The sequence below is a fragment of the Hemiscyllium ocellatum genome, chromosome 28 (genome assembly GCF_020745735.1).
Source record: "Hemiscyllium ocellatum isolate sHemOce1 chromosome 28, sHemOce1.pat.X.cur, whole genome shotgun sequence".
In the NCBI taxonomy this organism is placed as follows: domain Eukaryota; kingdom Metazoa; phylum Chordata; class Chondrichthyes; order Orectolobiformes; family Hemiscylliidae; genus Hemiscyllium; species Hemiscyllium ocellatum.
Genome location: NC_083428.1, coordinates 40,006,803 through 40,019,868, shown reverse-complemented (window position 1 = coordinate 40,019,868; position 13,066 = coordinate 40,006,803). Strand labels below are relative to the sequence as shown.

Here is a 13,066-nt window from a genome sequence, read left to right as displayed (position 1 = left end):
CACAGGCTGCTTCAGTATCTGAAGAGTCGCAAATGGTGCTGAACATTATGCAATCAACAGCAACCATCCTCACTTCTGACCTTTACATTGGAGTAAAGTCGTCAAAGCAGCTGAAGATGGTTTGAGCTTTGGATCATACCCTGAGGAACTGAGGGCCCCTGTTGTGCACTGGTAGTGCCCCTGCCTCTGTCAGGAGGCCCAGGTTCAAGGAACAACCACACACGTGCACACGCACGCACGCAGCAGGTAATCACCTAAGACTAATGGAATGTTGGTCTCATTTCAAGAGAGTTGGAGTATAAGAGTATGGAGGTCTTACTGCAACTGAACAGTATGCAGGTGAGATCATAGCTGCAGTGCAATGAGCGGTTTTGGTCCCCTTATTTAAGGAAAGACATTTTATTGGAGATAGTTCAGAGAACGTTTGTGAGGATGATCTCTGGTATGAAGGGATTGTCTTATGAGGATAGGTTAAATAGGTTGGGACTGTACTCACTGGAGTTTAGAAGAACGAGAGGTGATCTCATTGAAATATATAGGATTCTAAACGGGCTTGACGGTAAATTATGAGAAGATGCTTCCCATCATAAGAGAATTTAGGACCGGGAGCATAGTCTCAGAATAAAGAAGTGCCAACTTAAGACTGTGATAAAATTTTCTCTGAGAGGGTTGTGTGTCTTCAGATCTCTTTGCCATAGAGAACTGTAGGGATAGAGTCCTTGTGTATCTTTAAGGCTGGGATAGATAAGTTTGTGATAAGTTGAGGAATAAAGAATTATAGGGAAAATGCAGGAAAGTGAATATGCAGAATGTGAGATCAGCCATGATCCTGTCGAGGGTCCAAATGACCTACTCTTGATCCTACTTCTTATGTTCTTATGACCTCTTCCATCATTTTGCTAATAATCAAGAGTAGAGTGATAGGGTAGTGATTGATCCATTTGGAGTTATCCAGCTTTTTGTGCACAGAATATATGTGAGCAAATTTTCATTGTCAGATAAATTTCAGTTTGTAACAGTACTGGGACGACGTGGCTAGGAACCCAGATAATTCTGTTGCACAAGCCTCCAGTACTATTCATGCAATATTGTCAAGACCTATAGCCTTTGCAAAATCCATTGTCATTCGGCTATTTCTATTCGGCATTTGAAGTGAAGTGAATTGAATTGATTGAAAACTGGAATTTGTGTTTTTGAGGACCAGGAATCCAATCTGGTTCTAGTGTTTCCGATATTTTCCAATAAACTTGTTAAGATGTGGTATTACACACCTGTGGAGCAGGTGGATTTTGAACCAGGGCTGCTTAGTTCAGAGGAAGGTACAGTACCACTGTGCCAGGAAACTCCCCCCAGTGCTTGTGTTCTATGCTCTGAATGGGGAAGAAGGAACTGACAACTCTAATCCTAGATTATCTACTCATAGTGACAAAGTTTGAAAATCAGTAGAATACCTAACTGACTCCTTTTGTCCTGAGGTTGCAGAAAACACCAGAATACTTTGTTCCCCCTCGCCTGTTCCCTTGTTTTCTACACTCTTTCTCTCAATGACTTTCTTAGTGGACTTAAAGTTACTGGATGTACTGTGATGTCCCACACTGCCTGGTTAAGCAATAACTTATTGATAACTTCTTGATGTTGTCCTCCTGTTTTCAATTGGAAGACATTTCAAAACCAATGAATGTTTTAATCCTAACTTTACCATGTCTCCCTTCCAAGCCAAATAAAAAGTCATTGATCACCTTTTATATTTTGAACATAAAAAGTTCTCTCATATTACTAAATTAAGTTAAATTTTAAACTTTTATTTTATTAAGTCCAGTATGTTTGATGATTGAAAATTAATCCTATGTTGTTGAATTGCAGTGCGGATTTGCCTTTTTAAAAACTGTAGCAATAGTTTCACTGTAAATATCTATGTATAAATATTTGCTGTTTATGGTGTTGCTAACTAAATGGAACAGTGCAAATTTGAAGAAATCTTAGTACTGAAAAAGATTAATTTTAATCTGTTCTGCACTAATTTTGAGGTGTATAAAGGCGAGGCAATAATGGCAAAAATCTTTGATACAGGATAGTCTGGTTGACCGTTCTTCACTTTTGACCATCAGGAGACATCTGGTGGATTGCTTGGCCATTGGAAGAGGAAAGAACAGAGGGATTGATAGGAAAACAGCTGGTGTAAACTTTAGTTACTACTTCTGGATAGATCTGTCCAAAGCTTGGAGTGTGGTTGGGGATAAGATAGGATAGAGGAGAAGAGTTGTGCTCAGTGTCAGAGCAATCAGTACTTTGATCCATCCAGCTTTTTGTCGTGAGGTCAGACTACCACACCTGTTTCACTCTTTTTTGTGATTTCCTCAATTCTGTGATCAAACGTATGCTATTTCGGAGTAAATTTCTAAGTTAAAATGGAGGTTTTATAAAGAGCAGTTTGCTTAATCCCAGCAGTGTGTAAAGTGTGCTTGTTTGATTTTTTTTTTGAACTTCCCAGACAGTTGTCTTCTGTTTAAATTTGCTCCCAAATCAAGATGACAAGTAGCCCTTTCTGTGGGGTTATTAATTCTCTTTTTCAGTAGTCACTGTTCCTTTGTTGTGACTCTAGACTTCCTACCAGATATAACGAGCCTCAATCCTTTTCTTTTTCACATCTTATTTGGACAGGAGCAGGCCAAGTATTCATCCAGCCCTCCTCAAAGGTTGCTGTCAGCTGCACATAGGAAGTGTAAAATGGGATCTTGATGGCTAGGGGAAAATAGTATTCAATTCATTAATAGAAACTAATGGAAACAAGATTCAGAATAAAACTTGGCTCCTGCATGTACGTTTTTAAAAAGCACGATTCTACAAATGGTGAAAAATCTGAAATAGAGACAGAATATCTATATATTTAGCAATGCCGGTAAATATTTATGAAATATACCTAATTTAGAATTAAAACTGTAAGGATTTTTAGTTATGGTGTTAATCTCATGAGAGAATAGTTAGTGAAATATTAGTTGCAATAATTGAATATTTTAAATTTCAAGATAACGTGACATTTTCAATTTTTATGCAAGAACCAACTTCTTTCTAATAAATGTGCGATGAGTAAACTATATATCAGTACTTTTCTCCTGACTAAGTGTATTCTGCAGTTTTTTTAATGTTAAGTTGATTAACTACTAATCATACTTTTCTTAATCTGGTGCAGCATGCACTGTTAAATATATATTACTGGTTCATATTGCAGTGCAATTTATATGCTGAACATGTTGGCAAGATAAATATTTGCATAGTGAATTTAGAGGGAGCAGGTGGTGTTTTGTCTTTCAACTATTTGGTCCTCAGTACTTTGGCAGTATGTGAAAGACTCATTCTGTTAATATGTCTCTCATGTTGCTCAGTTGTTAGTTGAAGTTAAATTGGGGCTGGAGGTTTAGATTGGGGTCTTCTGCAGAGTATGCTTTAGTAATAAAATATAACGTGGGATGAGTGGGCTTCAGAAATTACGTAACTAACAGTACTTTATTTCAGTACCTATTTATATAAACAGATGCTTTTGCTTGATATAGCTAACAAACTTTAGGTGCACATTTTTCATTTAAATTTGAAATAACATATAATAAAATAATAGATTTTCCTACCAGGGAGATGAACTACAATGTTGCTGACCAAATGCTCACTTTTCAATAGGTCACAGCCTCGGATATGGGTTTGTGAATTATGTGGCTGCCAAAGATGCAGAACGAGCTATTAATACACTTAATGGTTTACGGCTGCAATCAAAAACTATAAAGGTAAGATTCCTGCAACCATAACTTAGTGAATGTTTCATAGTATGTCAGTATTTAATATTTTCTTACACTAGCCCCCCACCCCTCCCCCTGACCTCTTCAAAAAAAAAAGCATTGTTCATTTGTGCTGTTAAGTGTGTGTTTTGTCCTTTTCTGTATCCCAGAAGTGAAGCTAGTAGTGGCAAGCTACTGCTGCCCTCACTGAGATCAATATATTAGTCAAACATTGTCCCTATTTTTGCTCTATTCTATGCTGGATGATGTTCATTAACTGATTGGTCATGGTGCTCAAATATTTGGTTATCAATATGTTGCACAAAATATCACCACTGAGTCATTAAGTCAGAGAGATGCACAACATGGAAGTAGACCCTTTAGTCCAAGTTGAAAATGTTGACTAGATATCCTAAATTAATCTCGTCCCATTTGCCAGCATTTGGCCCAGATCCCTCTAAACCATTCCTATTGTTGTAACCATCAGATGCCTTTTAAATGTTGTAATTGTACCTCCACTTCCTCTGGCACCTTATTCCATATACGCATCACTCTTTGCGTGAAGACATTGCCTTTTAGGTCCCTTTTATATCTTTCCACTCTCATCCTAAACTTAAACCCTAATAGTGTTGTATTCCCCTACCCTAAGAAAAAGACCTTAGCTATTCAGCCTTTCCATCCCCTTCATGATTTTATAACCTCTCTAAGGTCACCCTGTTGTCCTGTTCCTGCCTCAGTCGAAGCAAAACACTCAGACACAGTATAGTTGTACCTCCTTAATCTCTATTCTGGTCCCTGGAGGGCTAGAGAACGATCACCCATGTGCACAGAGGCATGAGTTCTCAGTCTCTCGAACAGCAGTTTCTTAATGAAATATTGTCACTAACCGGGAACAGCATCTAGAAAAGGCAGCAAACATATTGATTAGGTGACCGTTGCAATCAGCGAGTACCAACAGTAATGATTAAGCCATCTGGCATTAACCATTGAATAACTGGCTTTACATAATGAATGCTTTTTCCACCTTGTTAACCCACTACCTTGCCTCGAGCATCTCATTGTTCACTGCAATTCTTCTCTGATCTGAGTTATGCTAGTTGAATCTTTTGTTTCACAAAGTATTAAAACTTAACTCTTTCTTTACCTGCTCATACCCTATACATATTTTGAACCTCTCAGCTTCCAACGCTGCAGCGAAAAATAGCCCCAGCCTATTCAACCTCTCCCTATAGCTAATACCCTCCAACACTAGCAAAATCTTTGCAAATCTTTCCTGAACCCTTTGAAGATTCACAACGTCCTCACTATTAGGAGAGAGAACAGTATTGCACTCTGTATTCCTAAAGTGACCTAACAATATCCAGTACAGCCGCAATATGATATCTCAACTCCGATATTCAATGCACTGATCAATAAAGGGAATCATATAAAATGCCTTGTTTACTACCCTGTAAGCCTGTGAGACCACCTTCAAGGAACTACGAACCTGCGCCCCTTGGTCTCTTTGTTTGGCAATATGCCCAGGGTCCTACCATTAAGTATCCTAGGTTGAGTTGCCTTACCGTAGTGCAACATGTCACGTTTTATCTAAATTATACTCTGTCTGCAACTCTCCGGCCCATCTGATCAAGATCCCAATGTATTCTTCACTATTTACTACACCACCAATTTTGCTGTTGTCTGCAAATTTACTAACCATTGTTAACATACATAAAAAGCAGTGGAGCCAACACCAATTCTTGCAATACACAATTTGTCTGAAAAGCAACCCTCTACCACCACTCTGTCTCCTGCTTTATGCCACAAGATTAAATCTCGTGGCAATAATAGTTTATAAGTTGAAGTTTTAGTGAGTTTTGAAGCCTTGAGATCCAGCAAAGAGGTTGTCTCCAGTAAAGCATTTGAGCTTATGACTGAAGGTGAGGTCTTTCTTTGAAATTGGAGGAAAAACTAAAAACGGCACTGTGGTTCAGAGGTTAGAACTGTTGCCTCACAACTTCATGAAACAGAGTTCAATTCAGGGTTCTGGGATCGGTAGAGGGTTGGTTCTGGGTAGGATGCTCTTTGAAGGGTCGGTGTTGATTTGATGCGCTGAATAGCCTGTTTTACACTGTAGGGATTCAATGATTCTAAATACTGTCATTGCTGATTTTATATTTGTACATTTTGTCAGCCATCCTGTCATCTGCAGATTCAACATTTGAACCCCAATGTCAAATTTAAGGAAAAAAGTGACCGTATACGGTGTACACTCAAAACAAACTAATTATAACTGAAGTTATCCACAGATATGCGCTTCAAAAGGAAATACTCTGATTAGTATGTTAATATTGTCAATTAAATTAATAAACTAAGTTTCTAGTTTTCAGTGTTTTCATTAGGATCTCATGATGTACAAAGAAACAAAACTCCTTTCTCACTTTGCCTTCAAGTTATTTCCTACATTTTCCATTATAACTTAATATTTTGCAGTTGAAACTGGGCTGTTCAGATACAGTGTAATTTTAGGTTAAAATCTGTCCTTCACACTTCAAATCGACATATCCAATATCATATTTTAGAAAAGTGCTTGCAGCAATTAACCTGAAATTATTTTAAAGAGTGATGTTATTTGAAAGGTTTCGTATGCCCGGCCAAGCTCGGACAGCATTAAGGATGCAAACCTGTATGTAAGTGGTCTGCCAAAGACAATGACTCAAAAGGATTTGGAGCAACTTTTTGGACGTTATGGGCGAATCATCACATCTCGTGTTCTTGTTGACCAAGTCACAGGTGGGGAGCATTTTTGTTTTATTAATTATCAATATTGTTGAGGTATGGGCAGGGTGGGTAGAAAGCAGCTGTTCCCCTTTGTTGAGGGAAGAATAACAATGGGATATGATTTTAACATGAAAGGCAGGAAGTTTAGAGGGAATTTTGAGGAAACTATATGTTTACCCAGAGGGTGGTGAGAATCTGGAATGCACTGCCTGGGAGGATAGTTGCGGCAGGAAACCTCGCAACCTCTTAAAAAGCATTTGGATGAGCACTTGAAATATAACATTCAAGAGTATGGGCCACATGTTGGAAAGTGGGACTAGTGTAGATTTAGAATAGCTTTGGTCTGTGCAGACCCTGATCTAAAGGGCCTCTTCTGTGCCCCAATTCTATATGTAAATATTTCTAGAAATTACATTGTAATTCTAAGGCTTTAATGTCAACAGAAAAGTGGACCTCAACTAATCTAGTCTAATGTACATCTTTTAAAAACTTGCTTAATTCTGAGTGTTAAAAATCTCAGGGAACATGCACCCCTACCTATTTTCCTTCCCTTATCTCTCTTGTCCAGGAGTGGTTCAACTGGTTCCATAGTTTCTTCCAAGTGCGGGTCCATTTCCTTCATGTTTAATATAATTTCTAGTGTTAAACATTCAAATGTTATTCAGTAGTGTCAACCCCTCGGTCCATCGCCAGACTATATATACTGAGTTACATATTTGAAAACCTTATTTTTAATTCTCTTTGCTATTTATTTCCCATCCCGTGCTGGAGATAACTATGACTGCGTATCTGAGGGTAGCATTAAAGAATGTAACTTAAACGATATTGGAACAAATGAACAGGTTACATTTTAACTATCGGTCTCAAATGGATTGGGAGCACACAATACTATTTTTTTCAGTTCTCTTCTCGGTAGGAAAGTAGTTTAGTAATTCTCATGTGTTTTCAGGTATGTCCAGGGGAGTGGCTTTTATTCGCTTTGACAGGAAATCTGAAGCAGATGAAGCTATCAACAACCTGAATGGGCACAAACCACCTGGTGCTGTCGAACCTATTACAGTAAAACTTGCAGCCAATCCCAATCAGAAAACAAATGCATCCTTGTTGGCACAGCTGTACCATTCACCAGCAAGGCGCTTTCCAGGACCATTGCACCATCAGGCACAGAGATTCAGGTGTGTTCTGTCGCCCATTTGTGCTAATTCTGAATTACTCTTATGCATTGATGGGACGAAGGCAGGAAGTAACATGAAGGACTGCTTGACCTTTTATGGATTTCAACCATCTTTACTTCAAGGTTGCTTCATATGGTGATTCATTTAGTGCCAGAAAAATAACTTTAATCCTCCTGGACTTCCGGGCAAGGACACTGTTTTGCCATCCTTTCCCTATTCGAATGAATCATGGACTCTTTGGAATGTAATACCAAACTTTAGAACTGATATATTGGCTAGTCACTAATTAACCTTTGCTGAATGAACGTAAATTTGGACACTGATTAACTTAAATAATTTATTAAATTTCTGTTCATATTATAGATGAATTTGTCAGTAGCTCATTGCTCATTTTAAAAATGAATGCTGGAAACAGAATGGGCATGATCAGAAAGGAATGGGTATCCAAATGTTTGAGGGAGTAGGCTAGATCCATTCTTCACAACTATTAAATGATGTACAAACAATTAAACCATTCTGTCCGTTCTGATATAGGTGGAATCATCATTCAACACATGGCATCACCCAGTATATATTATGGTCTTTGGAGTTTTGAACCCACACCTTGTCTGTATTTCCTCTCCATTTTCCCCTTTATTTTTCTCATTTTTACCTGTTTGGTTTGCTTGTCTCGGCTGCCATGGGGAAAAGGTGAGGTGACAACATCATTTCTATCACGTCTGAGACTCAAAGGAAGTGCTGTATCTAAGAGAAGATGACAGACCGAAAATAGCTTTTGTGCAGTGTTGAGGAGGAATTATTGGACCACAATCCTTGAACACACTGGCTTTCTAACAGTCATTTTGGGTAATACTAAGTAAATTTTCCAAATGCCAATAACATTCCTTCTCACAACTAGCTGTATCTGAGGAAGGACTTTGAGAGCAAAGGATTTGCTTACAGAACTGGCATAAAGATTTAAACTCCCAGGGAGGAATTAAAAATATCAAGCAGACACTTGTAATAGAATAGACAATAATGCATTTTGCTTTATCCTTTATGTGGGGACATTCGTCAAATAATTACAATACCTCATTTCTGACTGGATAGGATTAACAAATTCCTTGTGACAAACTTCATCTATTGAAGGCAGGCTTTGAACTACTATGGTAGGAGTGATCCTTGCTAAAAAGGCTTAATATTGACACGGTCCATGTGCAGTCCACCTCTCAAGGTGAGGCCTCTGCCTTCGTGTATGTTTGAATGGACATAAAAGACAGTGCACTTTATTGAAAGTATCCCCCTTTACAAGCTATGTTGTAGACTTTAAACTCTACACATGAAATTATATTGCTTAGCTTTAGGGATTTGCGCTTGCTAAATAAAATCAGGTGGGTGAAAATAGTTGAAAATGTGTTGCTGGAAAAGCGCAGCAGGTCAGGCAGCATCCAAGGAGCAGGAGAATCAACGTTTCGGGCATGAGTCCTTCTTCAGGAATGAGGAAAGTGTGTCCAGCAGGCTAAGATAAAAGGTGGGAGGAGGGACTTGGAGGAGGGGCGTTGGAAATGCAATAGGTGGAAGGAGGTAAAGCTGAGGGTGATAGGTGGGGGGCGGAGAGGTCAGGAAGAAGATTGCAGGTTAGGAAGGCAGTGCTGAGTTCGAGGGATTTGACTGAGACAAGGTTGGGAGAGGGGAAATGAGGAAACTGGAGAAATCTGAGTTCATCCCTTGTGGTTGGAGGGTTCCTAGGCGGAAGATGAGGGGCTCTTCCTCCAGCCGTCGTGTTACTATGGTCTGGCGATGGTCCTCCTTGGACTCCTCCATCACCAGACCATAGCCCTTGGACTCCTCCATTGCCAGACCATAGCAACACGACAACTGGAGGAAGAGAGCCTCATCTTCCGCCTAGGAACCCTCCAACCACAAGGGATGAACTCAGATTTTTCCAGTTTCCTCATTTCCCCTCCCCCCCCACCTTGTCTCAGTCAAATCCCTCGAACTCAGCACCGCCTTCCTAACCTGCAATCTTCTTCCTGACCTCTCCACCCTCACCCCCACTCCGGCCTATCACCCTCACCTTGACCTCCTTCCACCTATCGCATTTCCAACGCCCCTCCCCCAAGTCCGTCCTCCCAACTTTTATCTTAGCCTGCTTGGTACACTCTCCTCATTCCTGAAGAAGGGCTCATGCCCGAAACGCGATTCTCCTGCTTTTTGGATGCTGCCTGACCTGCTACGCTTTTCCAGCAACACATTTTCAGCTCTGATCTCCAGCATCTGCAGTCCTCACTTTCTCCTGGGTGAAAATAGTTGTTGAGAAATGTGTACTTACTAATCTGCAGCAATGCTGCAAGACTGATAGTTCAGGACTGCACTGATAAGTGACAAAAGGAAATTTGGTGATCTAGCCACCTCCCTGTAATATAGATGTACTACATATTCCAAACTTTATGCTGTTTTTTGATTTGCATATGACATCTGAAAATGTTTTCTTCGTAGATATGTTTGACAAGACAATTGTCGGTCCTTTTTTTTTGCATCAAATCTACCTAGTTACAATGGGGGTTTGTTCAGGTGTTATCTTTGTAAAGAAATCTCTCACAATTAGTATTAGGCACGTTTACCAATATTTTGTAATTTCAGTTTTTAGCTGGTAATCAATAGAAGTTTGAATGCTTTTACGTTTGGTGATTCACTAGTTTTCATTCCAGGAAAGCCAAGTTTGTAAAATCAGGCCTTTGTGTTTGCATTCATAAAGCAGCTCCTTTGTCCCAAAAGGTCTTTTTTACATAAATAGAATAGACTGAAAACTATTCTTGGTTATCTAATACAAAGGGACTTCGTGTTGTTTGGTATTGTTTGGCTATGTTTTTTAAAAACCCTCAATAGAGTTGTGTTGGAACACAGTGTAGGATTTGCAGTACCATAAAATGCTTTTAAATGAAGGATTTGTGCTGTGGGTGACCTGTTAATTCCTGTTTATCTAGGTGGATCAGCACTGCTTAAATCAAAGCTTAATGCCAGTAATCTTCCCAATTCCCTATATTGAAATTTTTATTACCCTTTTTGTTTTTAGCAAGCCAGGGTATGCAAATTCTTTTACTAATTTTCATTTGTTTTGTCCCTTTTGAAGCTTTTGACTTAAAAGTTAATTTTTTTTTGTTTGTTTGTTAGGTTTTCGCCGATGAGTGTTGACAATATGAGTAGTTTGTCAGGTGTGAACGTTGGTGGTCACAATCCATCTGGCTGGTGCATCTTCATCTACAACCTGGGCCAAGACGCAGATGAGGGAATCCTGTGGCAGATGTTTGGCCCATTCGGAGCCGTGACTAATGTCAAAGTTATACGTGATTTCAACACCAACAAATGCAAAGGGTTTGGCTTTGTAACCATGACAAACTATGAAGAGGCTGCCATGGCCATTGCTAGCCTGAATGGCTATCGCCTCGGAGACAAAATTCTCCAGGTCTCCTTTAAAACCAGCAAGTCACACAAGGTGTAATTTAAAGCTTGTGCTCATTTGTAAGCATTTGATTAGAAATACACTGCTGAAAGGTAAATAAGTCCACTAGTGTAAAGCAACTCTTATTGTTGTGACAGAAGTGTTTTGTCTACCATTCTAGAAGAATAAGTGAAAAGGATTTTTTTATATTAGTAATCTGGGATGCAACTAATATGAAATGTTCAAATGTTTGATACATTTCCTTCCATATTCCCCTCCTTTCTTCCTGAGCACCCAAAAAAGGAGGGTAAAATGCTGAACTATATTGTAGTTCTATGGATTTAAAATAATATCTCTTTGAGTTGCAATATTCATCCCATTATCAGTTGACTAATAACCAGCTCTTGGTTGATTCCTGCTTGCATTGGAAAAGCAATTTCATAAATGCGCTACTTGCTAGCATAGGTTTAATACATTAATACTTTTTGAATTAAAATGCTGATTGTCCCTGTAAGATTAATATGTTGCATATTAAGTTAATCCAGATCTCAGAGCCATAGCTGTAATAAGTTTTCTGTAGATAAGTAAAAATGGCACCTTCTGTCCCTCTCTTATCATGACATGGAGGTAGATGCAAAGCAGTTCAATTTTAATTCCTGACATTAGTAGACCAGTGAATCATATTAATGAGATTTAGAGTGTCAGCACAAAACCTGAGCAGGTTTATACAACATTTGCCAAATCTTCGGATGAAAGGAACGTTTTGGTTGGAAAGTGTAGTGTAGAATTATTCTGCTTGTAATATTATCTTGGAGGTTTAAACCTTTGAACATTTGTAAGTTTGTTGCACCCCACTTAGTGAACTCCATTTCTTTTTTTAAAAAAAGTTTTTTTTGTTTTTTGCATAATTGACATGCTAAGTTGGGATAATGCGTCAGAATAGAAAGTACTTAAATGTTTTTCTCATACAGGTTAGCTGTCAACACAAAGCTTTGTTAAAATAGATTTAAAAAAGACTAATCTAAAAGTTTTTACAACTGCCTTTGAAATTAGTTAATGTTCTGTTATATAATTTCTTTTCATTTTGTTTCCTTTGTTTTGTTTGACTATTGATTTTACTTTTGCATTTATGATCATTAAATTTGTTTTGTTTTGCTCCAATTTTGTTTAGTTTTTTGTTATTTTTCTGTTTTAAAATTAATTTGCTGTTTAGCGCTTCAAAATTTTGTTTTACAATTAAGGGTAGGGATTGAGGGGCCAGTGTGCAGACAGGCACCTGATCTTTAGGTACCCTACCAAAGAGTTTTACACCTTTTGCTGAAGTGGGCTTCACAGAGCATCTATTTTTATAAACAAACTTTTTACAGGCGTGCTAGCAGGGGATTTTGAGTGGAAAGTTTTGTATGCCAACTGATGAGCTTTTAAATAAATTAACCAGACTTGAACCTTCGATAGACAGTTAGCTGTAGCTGACTTTTAAATCTTTGTCAGAATTTAATGCAGACACAAATCCACTGGTCCTGTTTGAATGAAGACAGGTTGCAAAAAGGAATGTGAAGTTGTATTGCATATGTTTAGCACATGGTTGCGAATAATGGTTGGAGAAACTAAGCTACTTCAACCCATGGTAATTGTGCAGTCAAACATAGTTTCAAATGTGTATAGCAAAGAGAGCAGACACCAATTATGCCATTGCTTTAGACTTGTTTACCGTTGTGCCATACGCACTGACATGTTGAACACCAAAATATGATTTTTGAATATTTTTGGAACATTTCAGTAAGTGAACAGTCAAGGCAAATGAATGTTAGTCAACCTCCTCTTTTCAGTTCCCAAATTTCCAGTACAAAACACTTGGAGGAAGAACTTTGAGAAAAACATACTTGTTTTAAAAAATTAAAATGTTTTTTTTTAATAAAAGGTGTAGGAAAGCTAATTGCAGT

At 38.4% G+C, this 13,066-nt stretch overlaps 1 protein-coding gene across 1 annotated transcript in view; it reads left to right on the top strand.

Annotated features, from left to right (window-relative positions):
- The window catches only part of LOC132828987 (ELAV-like protein 1), a 33,889-nt gene extending 21,629 nt beyond the window's left edge, over positions 1–12,260 (top strand). Inside the window, exons 3-6 of the mRNA XM_060846235.1 lie at positions 3,673–3,776; positions 6,386–6,539; positions 7,477–7,702; positions 10,856–12,260. Coding sequence (XP_060702218.1) covers positions 3,673–3,776; positions 6,386–6,539; positions 7,477–7,702; positions 10,856–11,183 — 812 coding nt within the window. The 3' untranslated portion in view covers positions 11,184–12,260. The remainder of the gene's footprint in view (positions 1–3,672; positions 3,777–6,385; positions 6,540–7,476; positions 7,703–10,855) is intronic.
- Positions 12,261–13,066: the final 806 nt, after the last annotated feature.